Source organism: Arvicanthis niloticus, chromosome 3 (assembly GCF_011762505.2).
Source record: "Arvicanthis niloticus isolate mArvNil1 chromosome 3, mArvNil1.pat.X, whole genome shotgun sequence".
In the NCBI taxonomy this organism is placed as follows: Eukaryota; Metazoa; Chordata; class Mammalia; order Rodentia; family Muridae; genus Arvicanthis; species Arvicanthis niloticus.
Window position 1 is genome coordinate 44,992,624 of NC_047660.1, and position 22,836 is coordinate 45,015,459.

Consider the following 22,836-nt stretch of genomic DNA (forward strand, 5'->3'; position numbering starts at 1 on the left):
AAAGCAATGATATTTCTTTGTCTTTCCCTTCTGAATTTCCTCTACCACTTGGCTTTACTGATTGTATTATTTTGATGCCAACATTTGCATTGTAAATTTGATTTATAATGTTAAAGTTATACTTCCATCTATACACAGCAAAGATGTGAAAACGCAGTATATCCGTTACCTCCAAATCCCACATGACCGTTGTGCCATTTCTACATCATTCTTTCTGGGTCTCTGTAATGTCCTGTGTCTCTGTATTTACAAGCTGTTCTGTAAATAGCACCCATGGCCATGCAGATTGGCAGCTCCTCACCAGGTACATCTGTGTTGGAGTTTTTCTATTTGTCTTTCAGTTTAACTCTATAGTCCAGTGCAGAATTTCTCAACCTCGGCACTACAAAGGTTGTCTGCTCTTGCCATTTTGGAGAGTCTATGAACTTGACTAACATCAATCCAGAGTACTTTGTTCATAGTGGGTATTTGAGGTATTTGCCCAGTGAATGAAAAAATGTAGTGGCTCAAGTCTAATTTATAAAATAAACAATAAAACACTGAACCAGAACCTTTGAATAGCCAAAAATTGGAACATGGAGACCATGTGCTTTCCGAGAGCAGAGGATAGTACTGGAAAAGTAGGAACAGAATACCTTGAAAAAACTAAGGTCATGGTGAAATGATACAGTTAAGGATGCTGGTACACTTTGCTTAGGTGGTAAGGAGACGCCATCTTCCCTTTCAGTAGATACTCCTGGGAGTCCTCCACAAGGCTCTCTGCAAGTTCCCTTAATTGGTTTTAAATGGGAAATTTTGTGCCCCTCTCCAGTCACCAAAAGGAGAAGGGAGAGTCTGGGAACAAGGTTAATGTATGGTGCAGTGGCACTATCCACAGTCTGTCTCTCTGAGCCCAGCTCTGTTCTCATATCGAGAGGAGTTGAGATGCTGGGTAGAGCATTCGTGTGCCTTCCCACTGAAGTTCTGACATACTGAATCCATTCCCTCCTCACTGGAGTGTTCATCTCCATTTATTGCAGTTAAGACAGCAGAAAGGTGACGCTTGACATTCTGTCCCATAGGAAAGGAGAGGTACAGCAGATGGAGTGAGGTACCCCAGAATGCAGGCTCTGTAGAATTCTGGACCTAAGTGAGGAGAGAGTTCTTAGCAGAGAAATAAACATGCAGTATCTTCTAGTCAATATCAGCATGTCCCTGTGTCTGAAAGACTGCTTTTATATTTTCATTTGGCATTAAAAAGAAATGCTACTCTTTCCTAAATAAAAGAAAATTCAGACAGGGAAAGCTAATGATGAAAGCCATTTCGTCAACAGTCACTTTCACCATCTATGTTACCGGAGTTTTAGTGACAACTGTCCTAAATCTCCTCTTTGTGTCTTGACCTTTCCCTGTGGCTTTTGTTCTCCCAAAAGTTGATCCATCCTTTCTAAGTTAGCTTCTCAATTGTTTGCTCAGAGTGTTTTCCTATCAGCTGAACAGAGGTCTGCACAGCTAAACAGGTCTGTTCTTAGAAGGCGAGGTAGGCATGAAAAACAAAAAATCAACCTTTGGCAGCTTTGTTTGGAGCGCTTGATAAATGTAGGCTAATTTTGCTCTCTTCGCCTTTTATCCTGTTTAGTTGTCGCTAGAGAACCCAAGGAGGCCTGTGGAAAGTTGGAGCCGGATGAAAGCACTTTAGCGAAAATAGAGCCCGATGAAAGCACTTTAGCGAAAATCGATCAAGGTGTTTCTCAAGCACAAAGATCTGCCACCACTCAAACCATCTCTCTTAATTATGACCGTAAGGCACACGAAAGAGTGGTTAACATTTTTCCACATCCACGTGGCGTTCGCCGCCTTCATTGGAAAGTCCCAAAGAGTGCTGCTAGTTCCATGTTCATTCCAAGATGTCTATCGGCGTCTTCCAGAGTTTTTAGGAAAACGCTAAGCCAAATAAAAAAAGCCAGAAAGTCCTCTTTAAAAAAGGAAAGCAAAGAAGACGAGTCTCTCACTAAAAAGCCATTTAGCAACACTCTAGTTCTTTCCAAGGAGTTTGCTAAGCCTTTACCCGCTTCTTACTCCAGGTTTATAACTAATAGGTTTAAGCCATCAGGTACCCAGTTTCGCCCTGCACCAAAGATTTCGAGCTATGTTCAAGAGCTTCCTCTTATCAGAGACGCAAAGGAAACAGCGCTCAGCCCCGCATCTAGCGCTTCATCTATAATACCAGAACCACAGTGGTCTGAACGGTCACACCCTAAGACAACCATAAATAAAGTGGTATTGAACACAGGTTCACTTCCGCCAGCTCGTTCTCTGCCAACTCCTGTTTTGCCAAGAAAACCTCCAAGACAGGTTGTGATCGGTAAGTAAAACTGAAACGTGGTCTTCAGGAGTGGAGTCATTAAGAAAAGAGGAGAGGGAAAAAATACAAGGAGGTGGATAGTTTTCAAGGTAGAAAAAAAAAAAAAAAAAACAAAGAACATTTAAATTATCATTTGGTACCTCAGCCTGGGAGTACCAACAGTCATCCTGACCTGACAGACGACAGAGGTGCAGATGACAACCTGGCTACTGTATCCAGATAAGATTGATAAAAGTTGATCAGAAAGTTCACAAAACCGGAGTGCTTTACATAGGGCCCAAAGTCTTCAAGTGAGGATGAACAACTATTTAGGGGGTGGCCTAGGGGATTCCTGAGGGAGACAGGAAGTGCTGACACATGCACCCCAGTCCGTTAATAATAACTATACTAATACTTATAATGAAATCACCCTCAAAGGTATCTAAAAGTTGTCCTCTTTTTTTTTTCTTTTTATCTAGAAAATGCTGCAGTCACGCTGAGTCAAAAACCAGAAGGCCACAAACCACCTGATAGTAAGTGCTGGGTTTATACCGTTCTTGAAGAAATTATGAGATTATTCTCTCTCCCACCAAGTGTTTGCTATTTGGTTTGTGTAAGTGTTGGGGCACACAGCTCCTGCAGTTCCTTAAAGCGTGTATCCAGCAGTTACTCCTTACATACGGACAATGGGCCAGATGTTATAGTGATGTAGAGAATATAAAAACTGACGTGTTCTTAATCTAGACAGGGACAATAGACGTGCACTTTTAAATGGCAACTCTCCCCACATGCCAGGTCCCATTCTAAGTGCCTGGACCTTAGCCATCTGACAGAAACAAATGAGAACCATCTTTAAGGAAAGTTAACATTGTTCTACTGCCAGAGATGGTAGCAGACAGGAGACAGAGAGGTTGAAAGTTCAAGGCCAGCCTGGGCTACATAGTGAGGTCCAAACACTGGCTGAAAAGTTACTCAATTTTAGATCTCACATGTATGTCTACCTACATCCGGTGGATAATTTATCATTACCAAGCATTCGAAAGCAAAATGAGTGAAAAGTATCAAAAACAGCATTAGAGTTTGACAGATTTTTAATAAAGAGTTCTGTTCCTGTCCCAGTTTCAAGTAACTTCTGCTGGACTAATGTTCTTACCAAAATCAACAGTTAAACCTACCAAAATGTGCATAAAACAGCATCTGTGGGCACTGGAAGATAACCAGTGATTCAGATGACCCCAGTCTCCAACCCTAGAGAAGCTTATGGATCAGCAGGGTGGTGAGCAGGGAGCAAGCTGCAGTCTTGTGTGTTAACTCCCCCTCCTGCATCTTCACTGTATCCCTCCTCCGATGGCCAGAGTTCACTACACTGCACTGTACAATAAACTTTGTGGTTACATTTTACCGTAACAGATTTGTAGTGAGTGCAGTCTGTTTCAGAAATTGAAAACTGAACCCTTTTCTTGTGGTTCTTTTAGAGGCTTCATTTATCCTTCCTGAAGCAATTATAGACACTGTAAAATGTGTTTCTGAGAGAGCTAAGCATAAGGGCACATGCCTTTAATTTCAGTGCTCGAGAGACTGACACAAGCAGATCTCTGTAGGTTCAAAGTCAGCCCAGTATACATGGCCTCAAAAAAGATGTTTCTACAAGTAACACAGAAAAAAAAAAAAAAAAAACTTGCAGGTTTAAAATATATTTCATAGAATTTCAAAATGTTTTCTAATTGCAGTTTGGTATATTCTTGCATAGACCTTGTTTGATGCAAGCTAATATTCACAGGGGACATGATAAAGTCAATTTAAGTGTTAATGGTCTCTGCTTGGGTAACTGCTAGGTGGTTTCTTGTTTCTTTCCTTCTCTGTATGTAATCTATATACTGAGGGAAGAATTCACCTTTAGAGGGCTTTGGAGTGGTAGATCAGGGGATCTTAAGAAGGAAGTGAAGATGTTCCTGGGGGAAGTGACGTCAGAACTATGCTTTTATGATGCCCGTTATTTTGTCAACCAAAAAGTTGCTTATTTAATTTATAGAGGAGGATTTTTAAATTGTCTTTACATGTGGCTTTCAGAAGGCAGAGGTGTGGTGTGAGTTTCTAGGTAGAATCTATCAGTGGGCATACAGTTTTATTTTGTAAAGACAGTTTTGTAACAAGCAAGACAGCCGATGTGGCAAACAGACCAATCCAGACTAGGTGGATGCAGGATACGGGGAATTGACTAATCCCTTTGGTAATTCACTCTTGTGAGAGCTTCCATGTCACTTAGCCATGGAAGTCATAGTACCCTATGGTTTTATGTTTTGATTTTCTTTTTTTTTAGCTCTTCCAAAAAGCACGAGAAAAGTAGACCCAAATGCCCATGTTTTACGAGGGGAAGGCTTTAAGACTGTTGCAGCAACACACTCTGAAACATTCCTGGCGATGACCACCCTGGCCGTAATAAATTGCCAAATATATGGAAGAAATGCACTTAATCTTAAGGTATGTTAGACCTCCTTAATAGTAATTCCCATTGGTATTATCAGTTATTTTCACCTTTAGCTTCTCAATATAGGTTAGTTTTCATTCCGTTGAAGGAGCCTTTCCTATTACCGCAGACAATTCCCAGGAACACATGCAAATCATACCTCCAAACTTAACTTAGCCAAGTTTGTCTTCAGTTCACCAATAAAGTCTAAAAGGTTGCTGAGATTTAGAGAAACTATGCTGTTTTTATTTTTTTCATCATTTGTTCTGATAAGTAAAATTGAAATTGTTTGTGTTTCTAAATTACCAGAAGCTTTAGACCTTTGTGTCAAGTCTAGTGTGAGGCTGGTCTGCACTGGACGCTTGGCCTGCCCAGCAGATGGATCACAGTAGTACTGGTTGTCATTTACTAAACACACACTATGTTCCAAGCTTGGGCTCCTCTTACAACTTACAGTCTGCAGAGTAGGCAACTTAAATGTTCATTTTGTAGATGCAACCATGGAGGTTGCAGGGAAGTAACTGGCACAAGACCTCATGATAAGTAAGCATAGTTGTATTTGTACCCAGGACTACTTGCTCCTTTGTTTGCTTGTTTGAGACAAGGTCTCCTGAGCTGGCAGTACAGCTGAGGATGACTTTTGATCCTCATGTCTCCAACTGCTGAGAGCTGAGATTATATGTATGTTCCACCATGTTCCACTTGTATGGTGCTGGGAATGGAATGCAGCGCTCCATGCTTGCAGGTAAACACTCTACCAAACCAAGTTACATCCCCAGTTTTCAGAACTCTTTGGCTTCGAAAAATCTATAATTTGGTTTGGTTTTGTTTTTTTTGTTTTTAAAAGAAAGAAAAGGAAAGAGGGAAAGAGAAGGGAGAGAGAATATTAATGAGTCTTAAGATGTCACCCATTAGCCAGAATGCAGTATGTATTTTTTCATGTTAGTAAATGAATCAATTTTATCACCTAACAGTCACACCCCTATTCAGAAAAAGCTCTAGTTGATTGTGTAATGCATTCTGTAGCCCGGGAGAGACATTTCATCAGTAAAGCATCCGGGTTTTAGAATGCTTGTCAAGTTCTTCCTATTCTCAGCTGAAGAGTGTGTCTTGAACAAGTAGGGTACTGTGTATAAAAAGGCAGAAGTGTAAATAATAGAATAACTTGGCAACAACACAGCATAGAGCATCTATATACATACATGTGTCAGTCGCCAGCAGAGAGCATCTGCGTACATACATGCATCAATGCCCTGCACAGAGCACCCACATAATACATGTGTCAGTCGCCAGCACAGAGCACTACACACATACATGCGTCAGTCCCCAGCACAGAGCACCTACATAAGTGCATCAGTCCCCCACTGAGAACTTGACTTTCTGTTATGTGGCTTTTTCCCTTTTCTTCCAATGGGAAATGGTTTTGAGGACTTCAAAGTTATCAACAAGTTAATATTTTAGGATTGTCACGTGCTCTTCTGGGATTTTAATGTTTAGGATTGTGGCTTTTAGAATTATGATCATCACTGACGAAAGTCCTAGAGCTAAGATATAAGGTCAGCAAAATTAGTCAGTAAGATCAACATACAGAATCATAGACTGTTTCTGTGCATTAGAAAAAGAAACTAGGGAAGGAGTCCACTCAACAAATTACCCGTAGGAAAATGAAAACATGGTCATCATCTTTTAAAATAAAAATAATGCAGGCTGAGGAGATGGCGTAGTGGATAAAGCAACTGCTGTCAAGCCTAAGGACCTACTTGTATCCTGTGGAGCACATGCATATACTCACACACATATCTATCACACATGCATATACTCACACACATATCTATCACACATGCATATACTCACACACATATCTATCACACATGCATATACTCACACACATATCTATCACACATGCATATACTCACACACATATCTATCACACATGCATATACTCATACACATATCTATCACACATGCATAAAATATAAATTAAAACTACACAGAGTTGTGACTTTTCTCTTAATAGTTCAGAAAGGTTTTAGACAGTATGCCCTGTCAGTGAGGTTGTAGTATTACTATTAGAAAATTGAACATTGTACAACATAGACAGAATTTACTGTTAATAATTAATCTTTTTTTTTTTTTTTTGCTTTCCTACAGGGATTCTTTCTAGCGAACTGTCCAGACTTATCATCTGTGGCTTATCAGTTGATATACCTTAATTTATCATATAATGACTTAAACCAATTTCCTATAGAAGTAAGTCTACTTTTTTTTTTATTGTCTCTATTGCTGAATTTTACTATCGTAAATAAAAGTATATATACATGTTGACCTGCATCTAAACAGGTCTTACTTATTAGAAGTGAAGAAAGTATAGCTCATTTGGGTGGTGGGGAAATTCAATGACTTCAGCTCCAAATGCAGTGTTACATCAAGGTCTCAAATATGTCCTCATGGTTGTTTAATGTGTAAAACATAATTAATTCTTCTGACTTTTAGCAACCTTTAAAATTGACTTACCCATGTGCTAATCAGAAAATGACAAAACCAAGTTAATCTGGGAGGCGTGGGGTAGCACAGTCTTGTGTGCGCGCGACAATGCTTTGCAGCTGTGGCCGCCCACACACGACCCACACAGGATTAAGGCAGTCAGCGTGGGTGGGGGAAGAACACATAAGTTCCTGCTGCTATCTGAGGTGCTATGGGCAGCTGATGACTGCTGGGGGAGAGGCAAGTGTGTTTTCTGTAATTGTATGGCCCCTAGTAGGTCTCCCCACTCCAGTGGATGACCTCATAACCATGACCATATACGGGCAGTGCAAATCAGAGTAATATTAGGCTATTTAAAACAAGAGAATGTGATGTTGGGGAAATGGATCTGGAGTTGGGAGGAGGAGTGGGAGTGGATAGAGTTAAAATACATTTTATGTATTTTATGTGTGTCTGAAATTCTCAGAGAAAGAATAAAGATGTATTTCAAAAACGTTCGTGAGCACTTACCATTGCAACAAGTTTTCGTTGCCAGCAGCTAAAACAGGATAACCAGGCATAAGGCAACTTAATTTAATATTCTTTTAAAAATAAATGTGACATGATGAATAAGTAGGACAGGTTTTGTTTATGTCGTCTTATTCAGCATCTCACTGATCACTGGATAAGAGGTCTTGTGAAGTGACTTTCAGAGTATTGGCTTTTAGTGAACTGATCCTTAGCAAATTGACGGCTCTGTTTCAAATACTCAGCAGTAAAAACATTGTTGCAACAGTCCTGGCAACGTGCCTGTTCCACAGATACTATATTGTTTGGCAGAATGAGAACATGCATACCGGTGTGCTGGTATACTCATCTGTTGATGAGAACTACAATGAAGCGTGCAAGTGGACAGAACAGGTGCTCTCATATGTCTGACTTTCACGAGAGAAAATCACCTCTTTCTTGTAATACACAACACTGGGTTTATTAACGTAGGAAAGCCATATTAACAAGCATAAGAAATGTAAGGCTCTTGGTCCCTCATATTTATCTGTTCTCCTGAACAAACAGGGATAAGGAATGTTTGCCAAAAAAAACAAACCAAACCAACCAAACAACAACAAACATGTCTGTCCACTGGAAACAGAAACAAATCCAAAGGTGTGAATGTGACACGAGAATGGGCTGTTTAAATGCAGACCTGTGCTGTCTAGCTACAGATGAAACATGGCGACATTTTAAGAAGGCATGGGTACAGGAGGGTTATTTGAGAAGAAAGAAAGTAGTGAGAGGGGACAAAAGAGGGGGACAGAGGGTGTGGCCACAATTGAAGTACAATGAAGCCTATTGCTTTGCACAATTTATACCAATGTAAAACACGTGGGACCTGAAAGCAATGGATGGAAAGTAAAAACACCAGAAAAGACGTATCAGTAAATAGTATCCAAGAGAAAACCAGAGTGGCTACAGTAATACAGACAAAATAGACTTTAATGGAGACAAAATAAACTATAAGCAAGGTATTACCAGAGACAAAGAAAGAGATTTTTCAGTCTACTGGGGCTAAATATCATTATAAACGTATCTACTTAACAACAGAGCCCAATACAGGGAGCAAAAATGCAAAGAAAGAAAGCAGTTATTACTGGACCGTTTGATACTCCACTTTCAATAATGCCCAGAACAATTAGGCAGAATGTAAGCAGAGGAATGAAGACTGAACATCAGTTAGACACCTATGAAACAAGCCAACAACAGTAGCAAAATTCCCAACTCTCAATTTGTCCAGAGACACTTTTCAAAATAAACCATATGTCAGGCCCCCAAACTAGTCATACTAATTTCAGAAGACTGAAGCCAAGCAGAGTGACATTTATGTGTCTCCAACACAGGCAGGCTGAGGCAGGAGGGTCATTTGAAAGCAGACTAGACTACATAATGAAACAATCTTGCGAAAAATAAAACTAAAACGTTGAAAAATCATAAAAAAATATTTTGGCTATAACACAATGAAAAATTTGACATTTCACTGATATGTAGAAATTAAGCAACTGTCTCATTTATTGAAAACATTTTTCATACAATATATTTTGATCATGATCTCCCCTCCCCCAATTCCTTCCAAACCCTCACTAACTCCCTACCCACCTATCTTTGAGTTCTTATTTCTCTCTCTTGAAAAAACAAAACACGCCGGGCAGTGGTGACGCACACCTTTAATTCCAGCACTTGGGAGGTAGAGGCAGGTGGATTTCAGCCTGGTCTACAGAGTGAGTTCCAGGACTGTAAGGGCTACACAGAGAAACCCTGTCTCAAAAAACCAAACACACACACACACACACACACACACACACACACCACTAAAATAGGAAACACAACATGCAAGCAAAAGATCAATAAAACAAAAAATGCCCAAACAAAACAAAATGAGACAAAAAAAAATGTCTACAAAAATACATTGAGTTTGTGTTGGCCAAGTATTCCTAGGCATGGAGCCTATCCTAAGTGTGGTTAATATATACAGTGAGACTCCTTGGGAGGAAACTACTTTTTCCTTTGCCAGCAGGGATCAGTTGCAGATAGCTTCACTGTTCAGGGTGAGACCCTTGTGTCCATTTCCCCATCTCCCAGACAAGTGCTGGGAGCTTGCCTGGCTGTAACCTTCGCAGGCCTTTTGCATTCGGCCAGTTTCTGTGAGTTCGTATCTTCATCAGTCCTACTGTGTGTGGAAGATGCTGTGTCCTTGGAGTCACCCAGCATCTCTGGGTCTTACAATCTTTCCACCTCCTCTTCTGCATAGATCCCTGAGCTTTGAGGGGTGAGGGTGGATGAAGACATCCCGTTTAGGGCCGAGTGCTCCAAAGTCTTGTTGTAGGTGTCTGTGTTAGTTCCCATCTACTGCAAGAAGAGGTTTCTCTGTGGATGGCTGAATGAGGCACTGGTCTGTGGGCATAGCAGAATGCCCTTAGGAGTCGTTTTATTGCTATTACTTTAGCAGAATAGTAGTATTTGGTTTTCTCTAGGTTTGTAGCCTATCTAGGCTCAGGTTCTTGGTCAGTTTAGCGATGTCAGGTATGGGTTTAATTTTATAAAATGGGACCTTAAATCAAAACAGAAAGTGGTTGGTGACTCCCAACAGTGGTGCCACTATTATGCAGGTATATCTTTCAGGCAGGTCACTGTTGTGGGTCACAGTATTTGCAGCTGGATTGGTGATTACCTTTCTCCTATCGTAGTGTGCAGAATACTTTCCATAGGAGCTGTACAAGTTTACACTCTCACCAACATGAACTGTCTTTTTTTTTCCCCCTCTGCCATGAACACTAGTCAGTAGGTATAAATCTTCTAGTTAGGCACCAGCTTGACTTCTCCATGGTCCATGGAATAAGTAAGCATTGTCTTAAACAATATGGCCTTACCTTTAAGTTATGGAAAGCAACCAATAACCATGACAAAAACCTATGAGGTGTGGGAGGTATCCATGGGACCCCCATTCATTCGCCAATGACTCAAAAGATGTAACCTAATCTTGGCACTGAAAGCTTTAGTTGGTGGCGTAAGATTCAGGGCCCTTCTCTAGATGTATGTATGAAGATCACACAGTACTATGTGTCCATATGGTTTTTCAAATGACTTTTAGCACTAGTTGTCCCTCCCCATATTTCCTCCGTTACATTTCTCCTCCACTCCTCAGTATCGAATTCTCCTATTCTAGTTTCTCCCTGTGTCTCCATATTGTCTTCTATTTTCCTTTCCATGGTGCATCCTCCCCTCCCCTCCCCTCTAGAGCCTTACTAATTACTTAACCTTTGCAGTTATTTTGATGGTAATATCCATATCAAAGACTTTAAAAAGCTATTATTTACATATAAAAGAAAACATGCAATATATTTGTCTTTTGGGATCTGAGCTAACCCACTCATGATTTTTTTATAACTATCTATTTACCTGAAATTTTCATTTTTTTAACTATTTATTTTTATTTATCTAAGTACACTGTCGATGTCTTCAGACACACCAGAAGAGGGCATCGGATCTCATTACAGATGGTTGTGAGCCACCATGTGATTGCTGGGATTTGAACTCAGGACCTCTTGGAGAACAGTCAGTGTTCTTAGCCACTGAGCCATCTCTCCAGCCCCGAATTTTTCATTTTTAACAGCCAAATAATATTCCATTGTGTAAGTGTACTGAGTTTTCCTTATTCGTTCATTAGTTAGTGGACTTCTAGGCTTTTTCCAGTGCAGGGCTACTATGGATAGAACAGCAATGAACATGTATGAGCAAATATCAGTAAGAGGATGTTTTGAATAAATGCCCAAGAGTAGCTAGATCTTGCGGTAGGTCTATTTCCAGCCTCCTGAGGAACACTGATTTCCATAGTGGCTGTGCAGCTTTGCTCTCCCACCAACATGAGCTGACTTTTTTTTCTCCCATGATGACTGGTGTAAGATGAAGTTCCACAGTAGTTTTAAGTTGCATTTCCCTGATGGCTTGGGTGGTTGAACATTTCTTTAAGTGTCTCTCAACCATTTTGTGTCTCATCTTTTGGGTACTCTCTGATTAGTTCTGTTCTCCATTTTTTAAATTGGGTTGTTTTCTTAATTTTTACCTTTTTTCCTAGTTCTTTATACACTCTATCAGATATATAACTGGTGAGAAACTTTTCCTATTCTATAGACTTCCCCCTTGTCCCAGTGATGGTGTCCTTTACCATGCAGAAGCTACTCGGTTTCATGAGGTCCTGCTTAATAAATTTTGGTTTTAATGTTGTTCTATCAGTGTATAGTTCAGAAAGTCCTTTCCTGTACCAACAAGTTCAAGTCCACTCCTTCCTTTATCTTTCATCCTATTTAGAGATGAGGTCATATGTTGTAGTTCTTGACCCATTTGGAGTTAAATTTGTGCAGAGTGATAGACCTATTTGCGTTCTTCTATATACTGCTATCCGGTTTAACCATCTCTGTTTGTTAAAGATGCTGTGTTATCATTGTTTCGTTGTCAAAGCCATGTGTCCATGGGTGTGTGGACTTATGCCCTCACTTCCATTGGTCAGTGTGTCTGTGCTCTTTTCATTACGTAGCTCATTAGTGCAACTTGAAATTGGGTGTGTTAATACCTCCAACAGTTATTTTATTATTCAGAATTGTTTTAGATATCCTGGGGTTGTTTTGTTTGCACACGAAATTGAAGATTGATTTTCAAGTTTTATGAAGAACTGTGTTGGAATTTGAAGGGGGATTGAGTTGAGTCTGTAGGTTGTTTTTGTTAGGATGGTCATTTTCATGATATTAATCTTACCCATCCATGAACATGAGAGACATTTCCATCTTCTGATATCTTCTTCAATTTATTTCTTTGATGTCTTAAAATTTTTATCATTTAAGGCATTTATTTGTTGAATTAGAGTTACCCCAGGATGTGTTTTGGTTTGCTTTTTGAGGCTATTTTGAAGGGTACTATATCCATGGTTTCTTTATCAGTTTTTCATGTGTATATAGAAAAGCAACTAATTTTTTTGTGTTAATTTTGTATCCTGTTGCTTTACTGAAAGTGTTTAACATCTTACAAAAGTTTCCTGGTAGAGTTCTTAGAGTCTTTTATTATGAAACTATGTCATCTGCAAATAAAGATATTTGACTTCTTCCTTCCTTACTTTTATTCCCTTGATCTTCTTCAATTGTCTTATTGCTCAAGCTAAGATTTCAAGTACTATATTAAATATACACATAAAGTGCAGAAATCTTTATTGCATTATTTCTGATTTTAGTCTAAATGCAGTGAGTCTGCTTCAATTTAGGCCAATGTGTCTTCTGGCATAATTTTTTGGATGTTCAAATTTGTGTTTTTGCTCTGAGGTCTAGACATCTTGAGTTACACTTGTGTTTCTTGGTGTTGATATCTGATCTTGTCTTTGCTGGGTAGATGTTCTGTTCTTTGGTTGCTGTTCCAATCTCTGGATCCTAGGCCAAGTGTGGTGGCTCTGAGTTCCCTGGTAAAGAGTGCTTCCTAAAGTCAGTGTATGGAAGAAAAGAATGGAGATAGTCTAAGAAGTAAGGCTAAGAGGGGCTGTGGGATAGAGTTGGGCTTTGTACCAAGAGGCAGTATGATGGTACTTTGGCACGGGGAGTGGCACTGTTTGGAGGTTCAGCCTGGTTGGAGGAAGTGTGTCACTGTTGGGGTGGGCTTTGAGACCCTCCTCCTAGCCACATGGGACTCAGTCTTCTCCTGTCTTCCTTTGCATCAAGATGTAGAACTCTCAGCTCCTACAGCAATGCCTACCTGGATGCTGCCGTGCTTCCTGCCATGATGATAATGGACTGAACCAGTAAGCCAGCCCCAGTCAAATGTTGTCCTTTAAAAGAGTTGCCTTGGTCATGTTATCTCTTCACAGCAATAAAACCCTAAGACAGGCAGAGTTCCTAGGAGATGGAGATCGGCTGGGAAGAGGGGCTTCTGCCAGCAGGCTACTTACGGGACTTAAAGGAAGATGGAAGTGATCTTAATGGAGGACAGGAAGGACAGTGAAAATCGTCTTCCTGGTTCTTGGTCCACTTTGGCCACTGGGATCCCTAATAGAAAGAGTTTCTGGGAATTGGCAATTGGCACAAAGGAATCAAGATGGGTTAAAAGAGAAGGCTGAAAGGCTTAGCAGGAAAGAGTTAAGTGGGGTCCCTACCACGGGTCCCCAGGGAATCAAAGCAACTAATTCTTAATCAATGAGTCAAATTAGAATAAAAAAATTAGAGAATTTTGAAGATGAATGACAATGGAAACAGTGTGTGGACATTTATTTGGTGCATCTGAAGGGGAAATGTACAGCTATAACTGTCTGTGTTAGAAAGACATATCTCAAGGTGGAAGACACATAGAGCCCTGCCCGCTGCAATGAGTGAGTAGGTGGTGGACAGATGGGAGAGAAAGAGAAGCAGAACAGTTTGAGCACTGTGAAGAGAGGCAGAATTGGAGACATGAGGGTGGTGAGGGACAGCCTGACATGAGTAGCTGGCACTGCTACCCATGGCTATGGTGATATCCTTGCCCATGCTGCCCCTTGCCAGTTGCCACAAAGCAGGAAAACAGGTGGGCTGACCAACTCAGCTACTTCTCAGGCCCAGATCCAGAACTTTGAGTCCACCCACCCTAATATCTACACCATCTACGAACTGCTGAACCGCATGAAGGGGCCAGTCCTGAAGAAACAAAGCTGCAGGATCTCCATGACATAGGACAACAACAGGATATCCAAGAAGTCCTGGTGAGGATCCAATACTGATGGTGTAGCAGAAGCCAGAGGTCTTGAACTGGACCAATGAATGACTCGTTACAATAAACATTTGCAGTAAATCTGTTTGGAAAAAAAAAAAAGCTGTGTGATACATCTCAGCTTTCACCTTGAGACTGGAGTTTTGTTTTGTTTTGTTTTGTGGAGGAGGTTTTGAGAGCAGCGGTTGGATATGTTGGGACAGGGAGCTTAGTGGGATTGGGGTGCCTTTTGTGAAATTTACAAAGAATCAATAAAAAGTTTAAAAAGAAAAAGAAGTATCTCACATCGACAACAACAACAGTTGAGACCCTAAAAACACAACAAAAAAGCCCTTCTGACTTAAGGCATTAAAAACAAGTGAACTAAACCCCAGAGAAAATAAGAAGGAAATAATAGAAATTATTACAGGAGTTAGAAAACAAGAAGACAATAAAGATAAAGCCCAAACTAAAAAGATTAACAAAATTGACAAGGACTACATAGAAAGACCAAACAAACACAAAACAAAAATCCATGCACACACAGAAGGTTTAAACTCCCAAAGTCAAGAATGAAAGGTCCCTGTTCACCCTACAAAACTAACAAGAATAAACTTAGGTATTAAAATAACTATTCCAAACCATTTTATAGCTTAGATGAAATGAACGTATTTCTGCAAACATGTAAACACAGAATGCAATTGGAAAATATGAATGATTTGTAGGAGATTCAACAATAATTTTAAAACTTCCCATAAAGAAATGCTTCAGTCTAGATGATTTCATGGGTGGGTTCTCTCAATTATCCATGAATTAAAACAGTCTTTCACAAACTCAACAAATAGGAGAGAACATTTTCCAGTTTGAACCATTAAACCAATAATGTCCTAATAGCAGAAGTCAGTCATGACAAAAATGGTGACTACAGAGCACATTTCATGACTGCACATGTAGAAGTCCTCAGTGCATGCTTTCAACCCATAGCACACAAAGGCTCCACAACCATGTGAAGCCTCACCAGGTGAGGCTCACCTCAGGAACGCTTAGACAGCTCAACACAGAAAGGTCGATGTAAAGTTAATACAAATGAGGAAAAACACAACTATCTCAATAGATCATCCCTGGAGAACCCCAGCTCCTGTCATGACTCCCTCCAAAAAAAATCCACTCAACATCTAGGAATAGAGCGAACTTCCAACACAATCCTCACTGCTAGTATACTTAATGATGGAAGACTGCAAGTTTGCCTCCTCAGATCAGGAACAAGACAGAGATGGATATCCTGGCTACTTCTGTTGCACCAGACCATCTAACCAAGGCAGTAGGTAAAGCAGTAATATCTACCCAGATTCAAAAAAAATTTTAAAAAATTGAATATAGTTATGGATTGACAACTATTTACTCCCATGAAGATATGTAGATATTTTATCTCAACAAAAGACTGCATAGTTTTATTAAGATGTTGAAATTATACAAAACTGTGATTGAAGAAAAGAGAGGAATGAAAGCCATCTCCAGTTGCAGATGATACAGATATAATAAAAAAAAACAATAAAATATGGTTATAGTGCATGAGTATTTCCTGAAATGTTGTAGTATATAAAGTTAATACCAAAAAAGTCAACTGCATTTTAGTATACTGTCAATATATAATCTTGATAAGAAAATTGGTGAAGCAAATCACAAGAAAAATAATGAAATATTTAGGAGTAGGGTCAACCAAAGTGGGGGCACTGTGAAATTTCAATAGAAAAAATGTATATGAGACATGTATAGATGGACAAATATCTCAGGGTCACTGGTTTGATGTTCTTCTGATGTTACTTCCACATTAATCTACAGATCAATTCAGTTTCACATTTTCATACGAAAACTGATGGACATAAAATTATTATGAGATTACAGTGAAGTAATCTGAGTGTGACACCTGACAGGCTACTGATGAACTACAGTGAATTCTGCTTTGGAGCTATTTCCTCCTCCCTCATCATTGCCTGATGGTCTTATATGAAAATATGAGTTTATCAAAATCTAGGACTTTTCTAACCCGACCCGCGGGTTCTAGTTATTCGTGGGTATCAAGGGGGATCTCACCTGAAAGGAACATGGGCGAGAGAAAGGACAAGACCAAGGGAATACAAACTCGTCAATGTCTCATTTAATGTGAAAGCATCTCTCAACTTATACAAGAAAATGGGGAAGGAGTTACAATACGAGGAAGAAGAGCAGTCCACATCAAAGTCAGCCATCTGAGGAGACATCCTGATGGGACATCCTTGTGGTCCTTCTCATATCGATGTCAGTCACTGGATGGACGTCCTGTGGTTTTATCTCGTTCAGGTAAGCTGCTGTTCTGATATCAGGAGCAGACAAGCTGCACTTCCTTGTGGAAGTTGCACTTCCTCAAGCTTAGGCAAATCGTGGGAAGAAGATTTCAACTGGTCTCCAGCACTTTTCGAAGATTGAAACATTCTATCCTTTCAGGGAAGTCCTTAAAACAGAAAAAAAAAAAAAAACCTCAAAATAGTTTTAGGAAGTCCCTGAAACTGACCAGATCCACCCACCACCGCCCTGCCTCCAAGAATAAACAGTACAGACTACAGAACGTCACCATTAGAGGAACAAAGTTGAAAAGAAGACTTGGGGCTATCCCAGCTGTCTAGAAGAAGCAGAGGCTGGCTGAGCTGCCAGAAGAGGTTCAGACCTACTGGGCCACTTGGAAGACGCACCCTCCAAGCCTGTTGAGCTGCCTGTAGGCTGTGCAGTTTGCTTCGGATTCCCAGCTTTGTGAGCTGTCACCCATGTTGAGTTGGCTTCGGTCACTCAGCTGTCTTTGAGTCCTTTCTGCTCCTCACCCATATTCCTGTAAGTAACCCCAATAAAGATCATTGGACTTTTGGTGGTATCCAGACTTTGTTCTGTTGTGGGAGTGTGTGTTGTGGGCTTCCTATTGGGAGTGTGTGTGTTATTGTCTCCCCAGGTAAAGTTTTGTCTCACAACAGTGTGTATGTGTGTTTCTGTCTGTGTCTCTGTGTGTGCATGTTATATGTGCACTTGTGCGAGCGTATCCATGGAGGTCAAGAGAGGACATTGTATCCCATGGAGTTGCAGGCAGTTGTGAGCCTCCCAACTTGTGTGCAGGGATCAGAAGTCCAGGCCTCTTCAAGCATTAAGTTCTCTTAACCTCTGACCCATCTCTCCAGCCCTGCAATGGCAATTCTTGAGTCAAAGGCACAGGAGAAAAATATGTGACATTTAACACAGAGACTCTCAACTGATTCTTGTGTGCAGAGATTAAGAGGCCGAAGTGCTCAGGCCTAAATGAGAGGTATGCATCGGACCTCTCCCTCTAAGGCTCAGAGTTCTATGTAGAAGAGGGTGGTGGAAAGGTTCTAAGAGGCAGAGGAGGTAGCTGACTTCATAGAGTGTTTCCCAGCAAAAGCAGGGCAGATGAGCAGGTAAAGTCATAGAAATCATGTTAGCATGCATAAAACCCGGGCAAACCCAAGCCAAACAAGATCTCAGCATGGAGAAAAGAGGTAGGCACAAAGCCCTGCCCTTAATTGAGGTGACTGGTATCTGATAATTGCTAGGAGAGGGAAGGGTATTTCTCATTCATGGTGTGACTCCTGGTAGGTCAACCACACCCCAGGACAGGCTTCATATATGAAAGTAGTCTCACACAAATGAGACTCAGTGGTCAGAGACAGAGACAGAGACAGACAGAGTCACAGGATAAGTGTGTAGAGTGGGTAGGGAGATGGGTGTGGGGGCAGGGTGCATGGGGCAGGACATGGAGGAGTTGGAAGACCATGAACATGATCAAAATTCATCAAACAAAATTCTCAATTAATAAAATCACCACTTAAAAAGAATAACTGTGGCCGTTGAAGTGACAAAGGCACAACTTCTCAGCATCCTTCATGACTCAAGGGTCCTGGTTCCCTCCTTACTTAACACTCAGTGTTAACCCTGCCTTGGTCGTCTCTAAAAGCATTCACTGAGACAATATGAGCCAAGATTTTTTTCTATACTGATTCTACTGTATTGGCTTAAAGCATTTATAGAAACACACATGATAGGCTATATGCTTTTCATTTCAGTTAACATTTGCCTTTTCTGTTCCCCAGGTACTTTATCTTCAAAACCTACAAGTACTGAAAATGAGAAATAATCCTATCAGATCAATTCCTTCTGAAATCCAGCTATTGACATACCTTAGGATTTTCTCCATTGCCTTTAACTATATTACAGAGCTTCCTATTGGGTAAGGTTGATCGTCTGAGGGAGATACAGAACTAAATTATTTGTACTTATTTTATTTAGTCATAAATTATTTAGTAAAGTCTCAATTTCCCTTCTGAAAGTGGCTAGAAGAATTTTGATTACTTAAACATTCTCATTCTGCTATGATTAGCAGATTCATTTCTTAATATGGTATCCAAAAAGACCCTCTCAGCTACACAGGGTACAGTATGGCTCTAATGAATACAAATATAATGGATAGCAAGTAGGTAAGAACCCGGTGCCTACCCATTGATGGTGCTTCTGAGTATAGAAACCATGACACCCAGAATTCAGAGCCGGAGTCTTTTGGTTTAAGTATGAGGATGATGACCTGAGGGTCTGTAGAAAGTAATTTGACCATTCTGGCCCTCAGTGTTCTAATCTATAGTCTAAAGAGATTGGCCTGTACGATGACCAAGAGCCTTTCAAGTCTAGTAAGCATGCTGACATTTACATAAAAGATGGACTTCTCAATTATGAGTTGGTTATTTAACTCCCAAGGAAAAACTTAAACTAAAACTTTAATCAATATACTTGTTCCCGTAACAAATTGAATGTAGTAGGTTAAGGTTGTCTGTGTGTGTGTGTGTCCATGTAAATGTGAATACTAGTATACACTACGCATAACTAGTATGTACACATAGCTATATACATGCATGTGAACAGACAGCACCTAAATAGGAATTCATAACAAATCATCTGTAATCATAATTACATACTTTAAGTAGTCTTAACTGTCACTGAAAATGTAACAATCCCTATGGGGACTTAAACTTGCCTGTAATTAAAGAGTCAACTTTTTTCATTTTTAAACATTGACAAGGTTTCATAAGCCACTGGTCGCAATAAAATGCTTCAGCTGCTACTTTAAACACCGTATTTCTAACACAAGGAACTATGTTTTTGTTAAATAGAATCGGGCATGTACATATATCAAAGGCAGATTTACAGCATGGAATGGGAAAAAAAACTAAAAGGAAAACCTTAATCATTTCAAAGACAGTTTAGAGCAGCATCTGACGTGACTGGAAGTGTGTGGACAGTACAAGCTCATCCAGAGAGTGGTGACATCACAGAAGATGGTGATGAGCTTAACTGAAGAACTGTCAGAAGTCTTGCTTGCTTAGCAAAAGAGACTTGATGCAGTGTGTCGGGATCAAAGAAGCATTCACTGAGACCAAGTGAATGTGTTGAACCGAGCAATCTAGAGCATGCCTGAGCCAGTTCTGCGCCCAGATATATTTTGTACTCTGGTTGTTGCTGTCAGTAGTAGTTACCCAGATGCATGGTGGATATTACACTTTCAGTCTTGTGCATCAGCAGATGTCTGTATACACACCTACTGTGCACTGCTGGGGCTCACTCTCACTGTCTGCTAGGAAGATAGACAAGTGGGTGTAATTAGCAACATAAAATTGCAGAGATGTGCATTGTAAACTTTGTATATAGGAAAGTGGTGACTTGAAACCCATTCTGCAGGACCAGAGTGACTCCCTGGAAGAGCAGATACTTAACTAAATGCAAGGTTTGAGTTGGCTCCATCTCATGAGTCAAGCAAAGAATAGTCGTTCCATGAATGGAATAGGTGTTTCTTGAACGGACTTATATGGGCCATATATAACATAGGTTAGGAAATACAAACTGCTAAATTTTGCAGCCTACAAGGAAGAGCCAAATGGTGAGAAATGGGCTCTGAAGTGGTAAATTGGTCTTTGTGATATAAGTGAAGGAATGTATACTTTATACAAGGGCTGGCCACCATGGGGCGTTCTATAGGCCAGCAGTGGAGCCAACTTCTGTTTTAGGTCACACTTGAGCCAGAATGGATATGTGGGAACAAACCAGAATTCAAGGTCACTAGCTGGGGACTATCAGAGTAGTTGAGGCTTTGTTCTTTAAGCATGGTCTGTTGGAAAGGGTCCGTCGGCAGGTTCCCACGGCAGTCCGGCAGCGGGGTCCACACCGCCGGCGGAGGGTCCCACATTCATGCAGTTGCCGAGGGCAGGCTGGCAGGGCTGCATAGGGAAGGCTCGGGTTTTCAAAAGCTGGGAACTTGGCAGCGGCAGGCCCAGGAGACACGTGGAGTCCAGTTTTCCAAAGCTTTTATGTTCATGGCGTGGTGAATGGGTGTAGATGGTAGCCAGGCTCCCCTGGCTTTTATAGGAAGGGGGATTAGGGGAGAGAATAACTTAATTAGCTACGCCCCCCTTTAGATAACTCATTAATATTTAAATCTCTGGAGGTGGAGACCTGTTAATCACGCCCTCTACCATGATTGAAGGGTGCAGGTTAAATGGAGTTACTTCATCCAAGGCCCAACATGGTCTTGTTAAATAACCCAGGCTATCCCAGAAGTGGTGATGCTCCCACCTCAGCCTCCCAAGTGCTGGGATAACAAGCATGTACCACTGTGGTTGTTTTGCATTGTGTTTTCTACCATAAAGCTGTGCTGAGATATATTAAACTCACAGGAAAGTTCTATGCTGAAGATAGGAATTCTGACTCATTGGTATATATTAACCAAAACAAAGAAGGTTGTACACTTTTTATTTAATGCTATACAGAAAAGCTTTCTGTATTTTTTTTTTTTTATTTTGTTTTGTTTTTCGAGACAGGGTTTCTCTGTATATCCCTGGCTGTCCTGGAACTCACTCTGTAGACCAGGCTGACCTCAAACTCAGAAATCCGCCTGTCTCTGCCTCCCAAGTGCTGAGATTAAAGGCGTGCACCACCACTGCCTGGCGCTTTCTGTATTTTAAGTTTACTTTGTCCCACTATGGTTTGACATTATGCAAACGCCTTAATGACACAGTAGATTGAGTTAAAAATGCTTTTAAAAATTGAAATGTGATACCCTTATCTCCAAATATTTTAACTGTCATAAATTTAATTAAAAATACACGTTAAGCACGTCAGACACACTAAACTGTCTATAATCTCAATATCACAGAATACATAGAACATACTACACACATGTGGAAAATCTAATTATATGTAATATTTTCCCCACCATTAACAGCTATTATGTGACATGCGCATACTGACTTAGAAATCCTAGCTTTTGGGTCCCAAGTGCCTCTGAAATTTAGTGTAGTGCAACAAATAAAATCGCAGTCGATAATAGAAATTTTTGTTGGAAGTGTCAGATTTTTAGATATTTTGGATAAATGTGCACTCTTCTTAAAACAGATATCTCAGGAGACAGAGCAATGCACTGCACACTGATAGATAAGAGGAAATCACAGAGACCAGAGTGAAGGAAACACTTGGGCTATGCAAAGGCAGCCTGATGTGGCACCGAAGAAGAGTGGGCTGGTCCTTTCATAGGAGGATGATGGAGACAGTGAAATACAACAGAGAAACCCAATCAGATGAAACCCAAGTGGTCAGAGCCAAAGTCACAAAGGGAGTTTGTGGCCTGCCTGGGCTACATTTCAAGAAATGAAATAGGTTGCCATTTTCTGTTATTACTTGTCAGAATTTTTACTTAAGATTTTTAAATGCTAACACTATTCTTCCTCAGCTATGTTACTTGAGAGACTAAGTTTTCTAAAAAATATGATGGTGTTCTTGCACTGTATTTTCCCCATCCCTAGCTGGATCTTTCTAGTTGCAGGAGATCCATGTACAGCAGTTGAGAAGGCACAGTGGTCCCCAAGTATCATAGCTGCTGGAAGACTGACAAGCCACTCACATCCTTGACGTCAGTTTCTATTGGGAAGGTTAGAGAAAGTGCACTTGATTTCAACAACACTACAAAAATCAAAGAAAAAACATCTTGTAAATTGTTTTGTAAATTCTTCCAGTTATTTCTAAAGCTTTTTCACACACACACCCAACCTACATTTCTACAACAAAATAAAATGTCAGAGTGTTGGAAGTCCTTTTTTTCCTTTTATTGAGAATATTTTTTTCTCACATAATATATCCTAGTTATAGTTTCCCCTCCTTCTACTCTTCCCACTTTCTCCTCACCACACCTCACCTCCCATCTGGATCTACCCCCTTTCTGTCTCTCATTGGAAAACAGGCTTCTAAGGGATAATAA

At 40.4% G+C, this 22,836-nt stretch overlaps 1 protein-coding gene across 6 annotated transcripts in view; it reads left to right on the forward strand.

Moving 5' to 3' along the window:
• The window catches only part of Lrrc63 (leucine rich repeat containing 63), a 42,787-nt gene that overhangs the window by 2,892 nt on the left and 17,059 nt on the right, over nt 1-22,836 (forward strand). For all 6 annotated transcript variants that reach the window (XM_076930719.1, XM_076930720.1, XM_034497560.2 and 3 more), the window contains exons 3-7: nt 1,619-2,344; nt 2,803-2,856; nt 4,644-4,804; nt 6,942-7,040; nt 18,632-18,768. In XM_076930719.1, the coding sequence (XP_076786834.1) occupies nt 1,619-2,344; nt 2,803-2,856; nt 4,644-4,804; nt 6,942-7,040; nt 18,632-18,768 (1,177 nt within the window). The remainder of the gene's footprint in view (nt 1-1,618; nt 2,345-2,802; nt 2,857-4,643; nt 4,805-6,941; nt 7,041-18,631; nt 18,769-22,836) is intronic.